Raw genomic sequence first — 17,955 nt, 5'->3', positions numbered from 1 at the left:
CTTAGGCCCCTATGCGTGTGTTCTTCTAAGAGCTTTGGATGAAAGAATGCTCCCAAGGAAAAGAATTCACAGGACTGGGAAGACAAGTGGTTAAAGGCAATTCAAAGAGAGCACAGACAAGCATCTTAAACATTATGTGTTAAATTACAGAATATTTCAGGGCATTTGCTTGAACTTTTCGATGATACATTGATGGGGATGAGTTTTTACTATAATCGGTGACACTATTACCCTGGAGTGTCCTATCAGATAGACAGTTTTCTAAATTATGATCTTTAAGTCTCCTTCGGCACTGTCCTTCTAGAATTCTACAATCTGCCATGTATCTTCCTTTATTTGCCCTAGAGAAAATAAAAATTAATCAGAATAGGTCAAACTGAAACCTTTCAGCAAAGGATAATCTATTTATCCTAAGTTTTGAGATAATCATTTGTAATATATTTGGCTAAGGGGTAGAACAGACTCATCGCCCACTGCTAGACATCTGGAAATTGTGTGGTCAGGGTTTGTGGCTATAGGCCTTCAATTCTACCTGCTTTGTTGAGCTGTTAAGTTGGGTGGCCTGTCAGTGCTGAGTTTACAAAAATCCCTTTGCTCCATAACTACGCGAACATATATAAAAGATCAGTGTCTCAATTAACCTTGGAAAGGGTATCAATGTAAGAAAAGGCAGACAAGAGAAAGGAAAGAAAATGCAATCAATTAACCATGGTTAGGGGTCACCATAAAATATCTAAATGGAGGTCATTTGGACACAAAACATTCTTTCTCCTACAAAATGTCACAAGCAGTGCTACTCACAAAGTTCTAGATTATATTTTTTTCCCTTACATTAAAACTTCCATTGTCTTTTGGATTACATAGCATGGATATAGAAGGCAAAAAATTTAAAACTTCAGTTTTTTTATCTAAAACATTGCTTTTAAAATCTTTTTTATCTATTTTTTTTAATTAGAGGATAATTACTTTACAATATTGGATGGTTTTTGCCATACATCAACCTGAATTCACATTAGGTACACATATGTCCCCTCCTTCTTGAACCCCTCTCCCACCTCCCTCCCCACCCTATCCCTCTAGTTTATCACAGACCATGGGCTTTGCATTCCCTGTTTCATAAACTGAATTTCCACTGGCTATCTATTTTACATATGGTAATGTATTAATGTATATGTTTCAATGCTATTCTCTCAAATATTCCCACCCTCTCCTTCCCCGACTGTGTTCAAAAGTCTATTCTTTATCTCTGTGTCTCCTTTGCTGTGCTGCATGTAGGAACATCATACCACCTTTCTAGATTCCATATATATGCATTAATATACAATATTTATCTTTCTCTTTCTAACTTACTTCACTCTGTGTAATAGGCTCTAGTTCATCCACCTCATTAGAACTGACTCAAATACACTCCGTTTTTATAGCTGAGTAATATTCCATTGTGTGATATGTACCACAACTTCCTTATCCATTCATCTGTTGATGGACATCTAGGTTGCTTCCAGGTCCTAGCTATTGTAAATAGTTGCTGCAATGAACACTGGGGTTAAAATATTACTTTTTAAGTTTTGTGGGGAGGAGTGGTTTCTTATTTCAAGATTTTTTTAAAAAGTCTTCTTATATACCACCAGAGCCTCTAAATACATACATCTCATAATTCCTTATTCTATCTAGTAAGAAGCACAATCACATCACATTAATTGGAAAAATGAGTTCTTCAATCTATCATTTTATGATCCATTTTGGATTCTTCTTCTTTTACCATTCCTCTGGGGCTATTTTTTGTCTCATGTATAGAACTCATTAGAAATCCCATGCATCCTTTCTTAAAATGCCCTGTCCCTTCAAACCTGTATCACTGTTTTCCTAAATTTCTTGATTCCTTCTCAGATCTTTTTTTGGTAAGATCTTATTTTTAATTCCTCTGCCTCTCTGATGATCATATTTTTCCTACATTGGCCAATATACCAAATATTACAACACTGCAGAGAAATTCACCTGTAAATTTAAAAATTTTAAATTTACCCCTGATCAAAAATACAGAATCAATCATAGCAAGTAAAACAATTAAACATTTCAACTATGACTTCAGAAAAGCATCAAAAGTAAACCTTGAAAGAACCTGATCTTCTGTATCTGTCTTCCACACATAGTCACTGGATAAAGCACCAAAGAGTAGAATAATTTTTTTTCTGATAACTACCAATTGTTAAATTTAGTGAACTTATTGTTGGTGAGACACTTGTGTTTTTTGTGTAGCTGTCTTTCAAACTGTGTTAACACATCACTAGGTTTTATCCTTAATAAATGCTTGCATTTGGGCAAGACTGACCATTTGCAGACTAGATGACTTATCTTCACATTTATTTATATGTTCTCATGTAAGAAGAAGTTGATTCTAAAATAAGCTAAAAAGAAAATTATTTCTCTCATGCATGAGTGTTTTTACAAAGCATTCATGGCCATAATCTGTTCTCAGGCAAGTAGGCAGACTATGTATATGCACACTCCAAACAAATCATTGCCTTTACTCTAGAGAATATTTGGTTTTTAGGAATGAGTGTTATTTATTGAAAATGAAATAAACTTGAGCCATCAACTAAACAACGTCGTCATGTTGACTGCTGAAATCTCATAAATATGCAATTTTCTATATTTTGACCCTGGCAGATGCAATTTTTTCTGGCTGTAAATATGAACTTTACCAAACTGTACTTTTCAAAGAATCAGGAAAGATATCAAATTATAAGCTGCAAACAAAAGACTTAACAAAATTCCAGTTTCCCTTACCAAATAGTCAAAAGGAAAGGATAAGAAGGAAGGGAGGGAGGGAAGAAGGGAGGAGGGAAAAAAGAAAAGAAATTCTTAATTTTTTCCAGACATCCAAATGTTAGCAAGGTAGAAATCTGTAAGCATATTTTTCATTACATAAGAAGGTGCAAGGCAAGCAACTGGCTTCATTAAGCTAACCACTGTAGATTCTGAGAAAAATGCAGAAGGTAATGTTGGATTAAGAAATAACAAGCAAAGATATTGTTTTGGTTTAAAAATTTATGAAACCCAAATACTTTAAAATCCCTTAAAGTTCACTGTCACATTAGTGCCAAACTAAAAAAATCCAAACAACTTAGGTTTTTGAAATTCACCTCTTCACTTATGGTACTTCAATTTATTTTGAACCACACTGAGCAGCATGAGATGGTCAAAGTTTGTTTGTTTGTTTGTTTGTTTGGGTACTCATATCATAATTTTTAAGAAAGGTGATATAAAATATCACAAAAGAAAACATGCAAATAGGGTATCCTAATTCTCAAATGATGACAAGTTGTTTTAAAGGCTTGTAGGTGCTCTCAGACCCAGGGCACATAGTAGTTTAGTTTGATGTTCATGTTCAGTAGTTCAGTTCTGTCTGACTCTTTGCGACCCCATGGACTGTAGCCCGTCAGGCTCCTCTATCCATGGAATTTTCTAGGCAAGAATAGCAAAGTGAGTTGACATTTCCTTTTCCAGGGCATCTTCCTAACTCAGGGATCAAACCCGAGTCTCCTGCGCCTCCGGCATTGGCAAGAGGATTCTTTACCACTGTATGACCTGGGAAGCCCCAACGTATTGCTGAGTGACTACTATGTGCGGATACCTGGCCGGGCTGAGGTCTGTAAGATTTGTAGGAAACTTCACCTTGGGAAGTCTGTTATGTAAATAAAGGAAAACATGCTCTTTCATTCAAGAGCTTTTTAAAAAATGCAACAGTATTCCAGGAAAGTCTGAGGCATAATAGCTGCTTCTAACAATAGGGAGGCTGAGAAAGAGGGATAGAGTGATGTTGGGGAAATTTCTTGCAGGAGTAGGAACACTAAAGATGCTCACTCTCCCAATTTTTGGTAGATATTCCTTTTTCTCAGAAGTTCTAGATTAAACATTTCACTATGAAGCAAGCTGGGGTGGAATTTATTCTTCTCATTGTCTCCTGTGATATGATTTAATAATATGTTGAAAAAGTTGTCCTTTCCGATGGCTTTGAGCTGGGTTTTCCAAAGAATAATATCTTCTAAAGTTTGCTTTTGGAATGTAGCTACCTGCCATGTCAAAGTTGAACATGTACCCAAATTAACACCAAGTTGAGAACCAATGAACATGATTAGCTTCTGCTTGAGGTGGAAAGAATTAGGATGGCAGCATTTGGTTTTTGAATTACAAATTACATTAGATGGTTAGATAAGCCTTGGAATATTTTCCAGAAATAAAACTGTTAAGTCACATATATCACTAATAAGTTTTAAATCTCCTTTAACTTCAAAGTAAGTTTCTTGAAACACTATGATATCTTAGTAAATAAATATTTCTTTTACATTATCCAGTAGCCAAAGACACTGTTCAATTTACTTGTAGTTTGAGATTTGTGGCTACATTACAGCACCAAGTATTAGAGAAGAAAGGGCTAGATGAATCCAGGGCAACCTCTGAAGGAAGATAGCATCCACCATACATTACCTATGCATGTTTTCTCATCTGAATCGAGCCGGTATCCATGGTTACAGGAGCATCGGGGCCCACCAACTGCATGTTCACAGTGATGGGAACAACCACCATTGTTCTTTTCACAGCTATTGACAATTTCCAATTCAACCCCTTTCCAAAACAAGCAAAGGGAGGATTATTAGCATAACAACAGAGAAATATGAATACATGGCAATAATGGGTACACTCTCTCTCTGTTGGGAAGAGGACAAACTTTATTGGAAATTTGTAAACACTCTGAGCATATAAAAGTTTGAGAACTATTAAGCATTGTACATATCTGACACTGAAGTGAAGTGTGAGTTGTTCAATCATGTTCAACTCTTCGTGACCCCATGGACTGAGCCCTCTAAGGCTCTGCTGTCCACGGAATTCTCCAGGCAAGAATACTGGGTAGCCATTCCCTTCTTCAGGGGATCTTCCCAACCCAGGGGTTGAACCTGGTCTCCTGCATTGCAGGTGGATTATTTACCATCTAAGCCACCAGGGAAGCCCTGTACATATTTATATCATATCAAAATAATAATAAACCTATAAATAATATTAAAATGACAAGGTAATACAGAAAGGTAATGAGTCCACCAGTGGTTATTAAAACACATCTTAAAGGATACTTCCCTATGGCAATTTTTGGTATTTTCAGAGTGTAAATATATATGTGTGTGTGTGTGTGTGTGTGTGTGTGTGTACTGAATCAATGATCAGAAAGCAAATAGTTTGCCAGTTGACATATCTGTTCTCAAACTAATGGTATGTTAATATGTGCCCCTTTCCTAGGCTGTGAGCACTGTTAAAACTGTATGGAACAAAATAATGGGACAAAAGTATGAACACAAAACCTGTGAGTTAGCTGATTATATGTAACTCGCATCATGTTTATAGCTATGATGTATATAAGAGTCATTTTGTATATAAACATCCTATTAATGCAAACACCAATTTGCTGATTGTGGTACATGCCACTAATTTGGGGCATTAGAGGGGACATCCACCTCAATATACAGATGCCAACTTTCCTGAGCACACAGGTATTATAATCAATCATTTTCTAAGTGAGAAAGTGAAAAATAAAAGCATGCTTTGAATCATTGTGAAAAATACAGAATTAGATACTCTGCTATTTTCACCATTGGTCTCTATTGTTCTTCACTTGTGTTGCTTGGACACACCACTAATGAGAGTGACTACCTTGGTTCATTTCCTTTCATTTTTACCTCCTGAATCCTTTGAAAGGAGAAAGATGGGCAAGAACAGAACAAAGGCACTCAGGATTGTGGCATTCTTTGAGAACCTATATTACCATTCACACTGCTGAGGTATCTGCTATTTTTCTTGTATGGTTACAGTACAGAAATCATACTCCCGGATCCCAGCATCCTGTCTAGGGTAGGCAGCAGCCTTACATATCCCAGAGCAGCCAGGACATATCCCTGCCTTTGTGCTCATCGCTCTGTGCCTTCATCATCTTGTATCACCCAGCTCATAACAGATGTTCAAAAATAGGTTTTGAATGACTGAATAAACAAAAGAAGGATTATGCTAATCAATTTATTGTTGAAAATAAGAATGCCTTTGGGTTTAGAAACAGCTAGTTTAGGGCTGAGCTAAATGAGAAAGCTAAAGGAAAGATTGAAATAATTAAGGGAACTGATATTTTTCACAATATGTTAACATATACTCTTTAGGGAGACATATTTCAAATTTTGGCTCTGATTCTTGTTTTTCTCCTGTGATCAATGCGGCTCTAAGATTGCTGGAGATAATTTACTTTAAATATAAATGGCATTATTATAACCTCACAAAACCTATATGAGGCTAAAACAAGTTCATACTCACCTATAACTTACCACCAGGAGTAAATGTTTTTGATATGGATGATACAGTTAAACTATAGTTCTTAAAAATATGCTTTAAAAAGTTTAAAAACTGATCCTTGTGGTTTCTCATAGCAAACAATCATTATTTGCTCAATATATTAAATATGCATTAAATGTATATGGAATTTAAGTTTTCATTATATATTTCCTGGTAGTTGTAGAAAGTTTTATTTAACCATGCTGGATCTGGAAGTTTTAAATTTCTAACCACAAGATAGTGATAGTTCATTCACAGAGCACATTGAGGATTCAACATTTGTGCTATTCAGTATTTTGAGAACTTCTGAAAAGAAATGACATAGGTACAAAATATCATTGTCTTAGGAAAAATTTAAAACAATATTTGCCTAAAATAGGCTGCTATATGAAGAACACATAATTTATTGTTAAATATGACCACGTTCTGAAAACACTTACTCCACCTACAAGTTTTGAAACATTCATTTTCACCAAGAAAGTTTAGTATGTCAGTTAGTAAATATTGAGGTCTGGTGAGAGCCACACAAAGAACTTAGCCAAATATTCACATAAGGGAAATAAATGTAAATATACATTCAACCAAATGAATTCAACTCTAGGGCAAATTGCTTTCCCAAGTAAATTCTACGAAAGCTTGAACCTCACGATTCATTAGCAATAATGGCCCCTTCTTTCATGATAACTGAGAATGCACCAGTCTGATTGCAGGAGTTTTTATTTCAGGCATCTGTAAAATGTCCTTATCTCCTAAACCTCTGACCACATTAAAAAGCCAAAATATTAATAGTATAGAAAAACCCCTCGACATTTCTCTCTGCCTGAAAGAACTCCTTGGGGCACCAAGAGAAAGACTCACTTTGGAAAAAGTTATATCCTAACTAGTTAATTCTTCCCTTCCATTTTATTTAGTTTGCTCTTTAAAAGATAAATATCACTGCAGCAAAACTGCCCTGTCTTTAAGCAGTAGAAACAAACCAACAGAGCTTATGGCCATATTGGCAACCCAGGCATTAAATAAATGTAGAGCTTTATGCAGTGGAGGAGAATGAAGAAGTTAGTGACCTTAAGACTGTCTCTTCATGAGAGAGCTTAGATAAGAACACTAGCTGATTTATTCTGTTTGTCACTATCTTTATTCTTCTTCATGATCAAAGCTGATCAAGAGATGTATGATGTATACAAACACATAACAAAGTTAAAAGGATAATATATTTGGAGCTTAGAGACACTAGTTCAAGTCCTAGTTCAGTCACTGACTAATTTTGTATCATTGAACTTTGGGCTTTGGCCCTGATAGGAGAGAACTGGGAAGGGCACCGTTGGAGCTGAGATCAGAAACCACACGTGGTACTACCATCTAGGGCTGCCCCTCACCCTGCTGGTTCTTTTGTTCTTTCTGGCTCCTTTTCCCTGAGTTTTGCACTGGAGTTATTAGTGTCCAATAAATATTGCAGGACAGAGGTGGTGATGGATGACAGACTCCTCACAAAGGAGACCCATGGGTCCAAGAGAGCCCCAATCCAGAAGACCTGAGACTTAGTCCTTGTGGTCTACAAAGAGGATCATGATGCTGACCACATTCTGTGGACTCTGGGCTCCTATTTCATCGAATTGAAATGAGGGGGTTGGCCTTCTAAGCTCCCACTCCCACCCTATTCCAGTGGAAAACATTCTAAGGAGCTCTTACTTTGGCAAGTTATTCAGCACAATCCTTTTATTACTCTTGCTTAATACTTGTAAAATGCCACACATTCCTGGGCTGTGATCACTGTCACTTACTGTAACACTGTTTTCCATCAGCTCCCAGCTCAAAACCAGGGTGGCAGGCACAAGTGAAGGATCCCACTGTGTTCACACAACGATGGCTGCAGGGAGCAAGCCTTTCAGCACACTCGTTTATGTCTGCAGAAAGAGATGCACAGGAGCTGTGTCTTTGAAGGTGGAATTAAGACTTATTTACAAACTATAAACATGAACGAAAGCATCCCCTCCCCTTCAACCCCTAACAACAATGCCAACAAACATAACAGTAAAATATCACACAGGCTCCATATTTGCAAATAAACCAACGTAAAATGACAAGAACTCTGCGGCAGGTCTCACTCATGTTCTTAAACACTTTTTTCTATTAGAACCTACTTCTTATTGTTGTTTAGTCGCTCAGTTGTGTCCAACTCTTTGTGATCTCATGGACTATAGTCTGCCAGGCTCCTCTGTCCATGGGATTTGCCAGGCAAGAATACTGGAGTAGGTTGCCATTTCCTTCTCTAAGGGATCTTCTCAACCAGGGACTGAACCCACATGGCCTGCATTGGCACGTGGATATTCTGTACCGCTGAGCCACCTGGGAAGCCCCATGAGAAACCATTGCTATCTATTAATTTGAAGAAAGAGAAAACAAACAAAAATAGACCTTTTCTATCCTCTAACAATACAGATAGAACACTTTAATTTGTCATTGTGAATATATATCACATTCTTAACCAAAATTGGTATCTCTTAAGACAGTACAAGTGGCCCCACACAATGCAGATTTGGAGTCTTCTTAACTAGCAATCCATAGTACATGTTCCACATATGATTGTCACAGTGCCATTTAAAACCTGGTGCCCTCTCTTTCTCGATACCAATAAACAAGTCTATTCAGTATAACATCATTTTGTGGCCCAGGTAGTTTATGCTCCCCTTACTCCACCCCTGCCTTAAATGGATAGGTTTCATCATCATTTTCCCAAATAGAACTTCCCCCTTATATTGTCCTGCATGTCACTCCTATCAGAACTCTTAATTTAAGAGAAATGCTCATCTTTCTAAGGTATTACAAAACTCTAAGTAAGCAGTAACTTTGGGGACAGTCTTTTTAGGAATAACGCACCAGATATCAAAATAAAAATTTGAAAAAGATATTCTATAAATTATGGCTATATATATTTCTCAATTTTCCACAGGTATTTAATAAGATCCTAGTTCGTGCCACATACAGAGCAAGGTAGGTTCTACGTAAACAGAGGACCAAGGCAGAAATGTTCTCTGTCAGAAAAGTATGTTTAACAATCCACAGAAAGTTTTATCTTATTTTTGGCTTCAAGGAAAAAAAAAAAAAAACTAACAACACTAATCGTTATGTATAATTTTTTTTCAATTTCTCAAAGCATTTATCAGTCACATTAGTCAGGAAAACATTTTGTATTTTCTTAATTAACCCCAATAAACTGTTTTTCATTTCATGGAAATGTCGTGATAAAAAATGAAGGATTCTGTGATTTCTCAGAAGTTCTTAAAACAAAGACAGTCCCACAGGAATGACTTCATTTATCAGTTCTGGTCATGAAGTAATTTATCACTTTCATCTTTGAATTGAAGTATGTCTGTTTTGCTATGTCTAGGAAATGGAAATATGTAACCTTGTATTTCTAGAGTTTCTTTCTCTTTGGTTTTAATTATTCCAAACTTCTGAGAACACTCATTTGCACATACTTGATTTTCAAAGGTTAGCCCCACCTTCTGTAGCCTATAATAAAAAACTCCCTGTGCAATTATGGAAGGTTTTGAAATATTAATTTTGAAATTCACTTCAGAATGAAAAACAGAAAACAAAAAGAATTAATTCTGAAAGTACACCAGATTATTTTTTGTAACTAAAAATTGCACTGAGCTTTTGTATTGAATAGTATCACAAAAAATACCTTTCAGAATGATCAAATAAGAATATGTTTCTTTTTAAGCATAAATGAAAACACCTTTCTCCTAGCTGTTCTGACTATTCAAAACTGAATTACCACAAAATTGCAAACAATTACCCAATTAATCCATCAGCTTCAACTTCTTACCTGCACAGGCCTTTTTGTCTTCAGACAGTTGGTACCCTGGGTGACAGGCACACCTGGCCATGCCATTCTCGCTCTGACAGATGTGGGCACATCCATTCCCACCCGTGCAGGGGTCCATCTCTAGAAGCAATTAAGCAGTGATAGTTTGCAATTCATTAACTGTAGAAAAATGTGCAGAGCAGAAGTGTAGAGAAAGATACAAGAGAACTGGACCAGAGGGCTTCTCACGTTAGGGTGATAAGCCCTTTGGAAAGTCTTTCCCACTTTCAGATGACACTCATCCAACAAAACGTTCCCCATTTTCTGATCTGAACTCCAAAATCTGAACAAATCTAAACGTGAATCAAGGTCAAGGAACTGGCTAATTTTACTCTTTTTAAAAGTTTATCCTCTGTGCTCTTGTTCCCAAAGTTAAGTAGAGTGAGCAGGAAATCCTCCACACACCTTTGCATTTTTTTCTCCTTCTCTCCCCACTTATTTTATTCATTTGCACAGCAGTTATCCTCATATAAACCTTTCACCTCCTCTCGATTTCCTCTGCCTTGGAATAAGCAACCACGGTGTGAAGAAAAGGCCAACTGGAGTAAAATGGAAGAGTCTTAGCTACAGCTACCATGGAGATGGAATAAAGACGTTCACATCCCAGTGAAATTAGTCAGTGACCTCCTTCTGACCTCCTCCTCTTACTTGCTCTTTTCTTAGTCTCAGTCATATTCTTTGGAAGTCCAAAGTAATGTAAAGCCACACATCCTATCCAGATTACCTCCACACAGAGCTTATTTGTTGAATTCACGAGTTAAGTGATCCTGGTCTAAATATGAGAAACAGCCTTGTCTACATTATAAGCTGCTGGGGTGGGAATTTCTACTCTTGCATGCTCCCCTTTCCTTTTTTAAAATAATGCACAGAATATTAAAAAAAAAACAATGAATAAAGCTACCTTGTCCCCACATTTACCCAGTTTCATGCAACCACTATCATACATAAATGCTTACATGCTTTCATTACTTTCTTGCAAACCATTTCAGATTTTATGAAAATATAAGTGATACAAACATCTTCCATCTATCTATCACAGATACAACACACATTGTTCTGCTTCTTGCTTTTATGTAGGGGGAGACTGAATTAAATCTGTAGATCAATTTGGGGGAATATTGTCATTTGAACAATATTGGGTTATCTGATCCATGAACACGAGATGTTTTTCCATTTATTTTAGGATCTAACTTATTTTACCAATGTTTTATAGTTTTCATTACATAATTTTTGCACTTCTTTTGTTAAATATGTTCCTATGTATTTTATCGTATTCAATGCTATGGTAACTAGAATCATTTGTTAATTTTACTTCCAGATATTTTAGTTGCAAGTGTATAGAAATCCAATTGATATTTTACATTTTGATCTTTTACCATGTAACTTAGCTGGATTTCCTTATTATTCTAATAGCTTTTATTTTTTAAGGTGTGTTCCTTAAAAATTTCTGTTTCAAGATCCTGTCATTGCAAAGAAAGATATTTTACTTCTTTCCTAATCTGGATGCCTTCTATTTTCATGCTTTTTTGCTTTGGCTATAATGTCCAGTACAATGCTGAATAGAAGTGGTATGAACAGATATCCTTGCCTCATTCCTGATTAGAGGGGGGAAGCTTTCAGCATTTCACTATTAAGTAAATATTAGCTGTGTGTTTCTCATAGAGTCCATTTATTGGTTGAGGAAGTTCTCTTCTATTTCTAGTTTGGTGAATTCTTTTATCATGAAAGGGAATTAAATTTTGTCAAGTTTTTTTTTTTTTTTTCAACCTGCATCTATTGAGATGATAAGGTTGGTTTTAATATGGTATATTTTAAAATACATAATTTTTAGATGTTGAACCCATCTTGATTTCCTGAGATAAATCTGATTTGATCATAGTGTATAGTTCCTTTTATGTGTTGTTGGATTTGGTTTACTAGTATTTTGCTGAGGATTTTTACATCTACAAGCAAACAAGATTTTAGTCTGGTCTTTTTTTGTGAAATTTGTGATTTTGGTATCAGAGTAATACTGGCTTCATGGAATGAGCTTGGGATTATTCTCTCCTCTTATATATTTTGGGACAACACTTTTCAACTGATGAAAACAACTCAGAATCCTATACAGAGCAAAATTACCCTGCAGGAATGAAGGAGAAACCAAGACATTCCCACATGATGGAAAACTAAGAGAATTTATCTCTAGCAGACTATTCTAAAATTATGTCATTTTTTTTCTAAATAGAAAGGAAATGCTTTTTAAAGAAAGGAATAGTGGAGCACCAAGAAAAAAAGAAAGAACAACAGCATAAGAAAGAAAGAGTAAGACTAGGAAAAATATGGATATATACATATATATACAAAATATTATATATGCATTATATATATGATATATACAGAAACATATATAAATACAATAAACTTTACTTTCCCTCATGAATCTCCTAAATTATACTTAATAACTGAATAAAACATAACATTGTCTAACATGGTTCTAAATGTACATAGAATAGTTAAACAATTATATAGGAATGGAAAAGAGCAGAGAGAAAGTAGTTAAGGTGTCATACTTCACTTGAACTGGTAAAAATGATACTACTGGTAAATAGTTATACACAATATAATACCTGACAACCAGGAAAAAACTAGGTAAAGATATACATTCAGGGGAATACGTGTAAATCTATGGCTGATTCATATCAATGTATGACAAAACCCACTGGAAAAAAAATAATAAAATAAAATAAAATATTAGTTGACCAACAACAACAAGAAAATAAAAATAAAAGCTGAAGAGAAAAAAAAACTTATGAATAAAGGGAAATGGAATTCTAAAAAAGTGTTATAGTAGTGTATAGGAAGACATGAAAATACTCGGAAAAATTTAATAAAACAGAAATAATAAACAGAAAAAAAAATGTCAAACAAGTTGTGTCATTACATGACTACATTCATGTAAACGACTTACTACACCAATTAAAAGGCCCAGTTTTGAAGAATGACTTAGAAAACATGACCTAACTATATGCTGTCTACATGAAACTCACTCTGAAAATAATGATATAGGCTGGTAAAAAGTAAAAGGATGGAAAAATGCATATCATACAAACACTGATCAAAAGAAAGCAGGAATGGCACCATTAATATCAGGTAAAGTAGATTTCAGTGCAAAGAAAATTACCAGAGACAGACACATTATATAATAATAAAAAAATACTAAAAAGGGCCAATTCACCAAGAAGACATAACAATCCTAAATGTAGGGATTCCTGGGTGGCAGAGTGGTAAAGAATCTGCCTGCCAATGCAGGAGATGCAAGAGACAAAGGTTCGATCCCTGAATTGGGAAGATCCCCTGGAGGAAGAAATGCCAAACCATTCCAGTATTCTTCCCTCAAAGGTTCCATGGACAGGGGGGCCTGGTTGGCTACAGTCCACGGGGTCCCAAAATGTTAGACATGACTGTACATGCATGTATAGGCACACATATGCACCAAACAATAATACTGCAAAATGTGGAGAGCAAAAGCTGATAGAAATGAAGGAGAAATTAACAAATTCACAATTTTGGTTGTAGTCTTTATCTCTACCCTTTCACCTATTAAGAACAGAACAACCAGAAAGAAAATCATCAAGAAAAGCCACTACCAACCCATAAGACCCAGTTGACACTTACAAAACACTACATTCAACAACAGCAGGATATACATTCTTGTCAAGTGCCTCCAGAACACTAGACAAAAGATATTTTATTTGTGATCCATAGGCTGTAAAAAATCTCAATGGAAAATAAAAATCGTCAAGTTGAATAAAAATAAAAATTCAATACCAAAAATTTGAGGACACAGTTAAAACAATGCTGAGAGGGAGAGAGAGGGAGAGATTTGTGGTACTAAATCCACTGGAAATGATCTCAAATCAATAATCTAAGCTTCCACTTCAAGAACTCAGAATAAGAAGAGCAAAATAAATCCAAATCAAGTAGAATGAAGAAACTGTAAAAATGAGGTCAGAAAGCAAAAAAATTAAAAACAAAAAAATAGATAATATTATTGAAACAAAGAGTTGGTTCTTAGATCAACAAAGTTGACGATGGTGACTGACAAAGAAAGTAAAAATACAAATTACCACTGTTCGGAATGAAACAGGATATTACTATAAACCCTGATGACATCAAAAGTATAGTAAGACACTACTACAAACAACTCTGCTGAATTTGACAACTTGGATGAAATGGGCTAATTCCTTAAAAGAAATGCAAACAATCACAATTCAATCACATGAAACAGAGAATGTATAAAGCTCTATAAATCTGAAAAAAATTAATTCATAATTTAAACATTCCCCAAAGAGAAATTTTCCAGCCTAGATAATTTCACTGAATAATCCTACCAAACTTTTAAGGAAGAACTAACATCAATTCTAAAATTTCTTCTAGAAAATAGAAGAAATACTTTTTAACTTATCTATTTTATGAAGCTAGTATTATTCTGACACCAAAGCCCAGCAAAGACTTTCTATTTCTAAAAAAGAAAAAGAAAATACTATAGACCAATATCACTCATCAATACAGATGCAAAAAATCCTTCACAAAATTTTAGCAAATAGAATCCAGCAATATATACACACAAATTACACAGACCAAGGAGGGTTTATTGCAGCATAAACAGCTGGTGCAAATATTTAAAATCAATGTAATTCTTCATATTTACAGAATAAAGAAATTCACATGATCATATTAATTAATGTAAAAAATTTGACATAATTCAATAGGGAAAACCACTAGACCATTCAGGTATGACTAAATCAAATCCCTTATACAGTGGAAGTGAGAAATAGGTTTAAGGGACTAGATCTGATAGACAGAGTGCCTGATGAACTATGGATGGAGGTTCGTGACACTGTACAGGATATAGGGATTAAGACCATCCCCATGGAAAAGAAATGCAAAAAAGCAAAATGACTGTCTGAAGAGGCCTTACAAATAGCTGTGAAAAGAAGAGAAGCGAAAGGCAAAGGGGGAAAGGAAAGATATTCCCATCTGAAGGCAGAGTTCCAAAGAGTAGAAAGGAGAGATTTAAAAAAAGGCTTCCTCGGTGATCAATGCAAAGAAATAGAGGAAAACAACAGAATGGGACAGACTAGAGATCTCTTCAAGAAAATTAGAGACACCAAGGGAACATTTCATGCAAAGTTGGGCTCTATAAAGGACAGAAATGGTATGGACCTAACAGAAGCAGAAGATATTAAGAAGAGGTGGCAAAAATACATAGAAGAACTGTACAAAAAAGATCTTCACGACCCAGATAATCACGATGGTGTGGTCACTCACCTAGATCCAGACATCCTGGGATGGGAAGTCAAGTGGGCCTTAGAAAGCATCACTACGAACAAAGCTAGTGGAGGTGATGGAATTCCAGTTGAGCTATTTAAAATCCTGAAAGATGATGCTGTGAAAGTGCTGCTCTCAATATGCCAGCAAATATGGAAAACTCAGCAGTGGCCACAGGACTGGAAAAGGTCAGTTTTCATTCCAATTCCAAAGAAAGGCAATGCCAAAGAATGCTCAAACTACCACACAATTGCACTTGTCTCACATGCTAGTAAAGAAATGCTCATAATTCTCCAAGCCAGGCTCTGGCAATACATGAACCATGAACTTCCAGATGTTCAAGGTGGTTTTAGAAAAGGCAGAGGAACTAGAGATCAAATTGCCATCATCCGCTCAGTTCAGTTCAGTCTCTCAGTCCTGTCCGACTCTTTTCGACCTCATGAATCGCAGCACACCAGGCCTCCCTGTCCATCACCAACTCCCGGGGTTTACTGCAAACTCATGTCCATTGAGTCGGTGATGCCATCCAGCCTTCTCATCCTCTGTCATCCCCTTCTCCTCCTGCCCCCAGCCCCTCCCAGCATCAGGGTCTTTTCCAATGAGTCAACTCTTTGCATGAGGTGGCCAAAGTACTGGAGTTTCAGCTTCAGCATTAGGATGGGCTGGTTGGATCTCCTAGAAGTCCAAGGGACTCTCAAGAGTCTTCTCCAACACCACAGTTCAAAAGCATCAATTGTTCGGTGCTCAGTTTTCTTCACAGTTCAACTCTCACATCCATACATGACCACTGCAAAAACCATAGCCTTGGCTAGACGGACCTTTGTTGGCAAAGTAATGTCTCTACTTTTTAATATGCTATCTAGGTTGGTCATAACTTTCCTTCCAAGGAGTAAGCATCTTTTAATTTCATGGCTGCAATCACCATATGCAGTGATTTTGGAGTCCCAAAAAACAAAGTCTGACACTATTTCCACTGTTTCCCCATCTATTTCCCATGAAGTGATGGGACCAGATGCCATGATCGTAGTTTTCTGAATGTTGAGCTTTAAGCCAACCTTTTCACTCTCCTCTTTCACTTTCTTCAAGAGGCTTTTTTTCTGGAATTCTCTTGCTTTTTCAATGATCCAGCGGATATTGGCAATTTGATCTCTGGTTCCTCTGCCTTTTCTAAAACCAGCTGAACATCTGGAAGTTCACGGTTCACGTATTGCTGAAGCCTGGCTTGGAGAATTTTAAGCATTACTTTACTAGCATGTGGGATGAGTGCAATTGTGTGGTAGTTTCCATCCACTGGATCATCCAGAAAGCAAGAGAGTTACAGAAAAAAAAAATCTATTTCTGCTTTATTGACTATGTCAAAGCCTTTGACTATATGGAATACAGTAAATTGTGGAAAATTCTGAAAGAGATGGGAATACCAGACCACCTGACCTGTCTCTTGAGAAACCTTTATGCAGGTCAGGAAGCAACAGTTAGAAATGGATATGGAACAACAGACTGGTTCCAAATAGGAAAAGGAGTACCTCAAGGCTGTATATTGTCACCCTACTTATTTAACTTATATGCAGAGTATATCATATGAAATGCTGGGCTGGAAGAAGCACAAGTTGGAATCAAGATTGCCGGGAGAAATATCAGTAACCTCAGATATGCAGATGACACCACCCATATGGCAGAAAGTGAAGAGGAACTAAAAAGCCTCTTGATGAAAGTGAAGGAGGAGAGTGAAAAGGTTGGCTTAAAGCTCAACATTCAGAAAACTAAGATCATGGCATCTGGTCCCATCACTTCATGGGAAATAGATGGGGAAACAGTGGAAGCAGTGTCAGACTTTATTTATTTGGGCTTCAAAATCACTGCAGATGGTGATTGCAGCCATGAAATTAAAAGACACTTACTCCTTGGAAGGAAAGTGATGACCAACCTAGACAGCATATTAAAAAGCAGAGACCTTACTTTGCCAACAAAGGTCCGTCTAGTCAAGGCTATGGTTTTTCCAGTGGTCATGTATGGATGTGAGAGTTGGACTGTGAAGAAAGCTGAGCACCGAAGAATTGATGCTTTTGAACTGAGGTGTTGGAGAAGGCTCTTGAGAGTCCCTTGGACTTCTAGGAGATCCAACCAGTCCATCCTAAATGAGATCAGCCCTGGGTGTTCATTGGAAGGACTGATGTTGAAGCTGAAACTCCAGTACTTTGGCCATCTCATGCGAAGAGTTGACTCATTGGAAAAGACTCTGATTTGGGAGGGATTGGAGACAGGAGGAGAAGGGGACGACAGAGGATGAGATGGCTGGATGGCATCACCCACTCGATGGACACAGGTTTGGGTAGACTCTGGGATTTGGTGATGGACAGGGAGGCTGCGATTCATGGAGTCGCAAGGAGTCAGACACGACTGAGCAA

The 17,955-nt window shown here is 36.6% G+C and overlaps 1 protein-coding gene across 1 annotated transcript in view; it reads right to left on the bottom strand.

The window, feature by feature from the left end:
* The window catches only part of LOC122675629 (EGF-like and EMI domain-containing protein 1), a 638,499-nt gene that overhangs the window by 106,890 nt on the left and 513,654 nt on the right, over positions 1-17,955 (bottom strand). The window contains exons 7-9 of the mRNA XM_043874600.1: positions 10,202-10,321; positions 8,151-8,273; positions 4,489-4,626 (exon numbers count right to left, since the gene is read on the bottom strand). Of these exons, the coding sequence (XP_043730535.1) occupies positions 4,489-4,626; positions 8,151-8,273; positions 10,202-10,321 (381 nt within the window). The remainder of the gene's footprint in view (positions 1-4,488; positions 4,627-8,150; positions 8,274-10,201; positions 10,322-17,955) is intronic.

The sequence above is a fragment of the Cervus elaphus genome, chromosome 19, assembly GCF_910594005.1.
Source record: "Cervus elaphus chromosome 19, mCerEla1.1, whole genome shotgun sequence".
In the NCBI taxonomy this organism is placed as follows: domain Eukaryota; kingdom Metazoa; phylum Chordata; class Mammalia; order Artiodactyla; family Cervidae; genus Cervus; species Cervus elaphus.
Note: the sequence above shows the minus strand (reverse complement) of the source record. Positions and strands in the feature narration are given on the sequence as shown.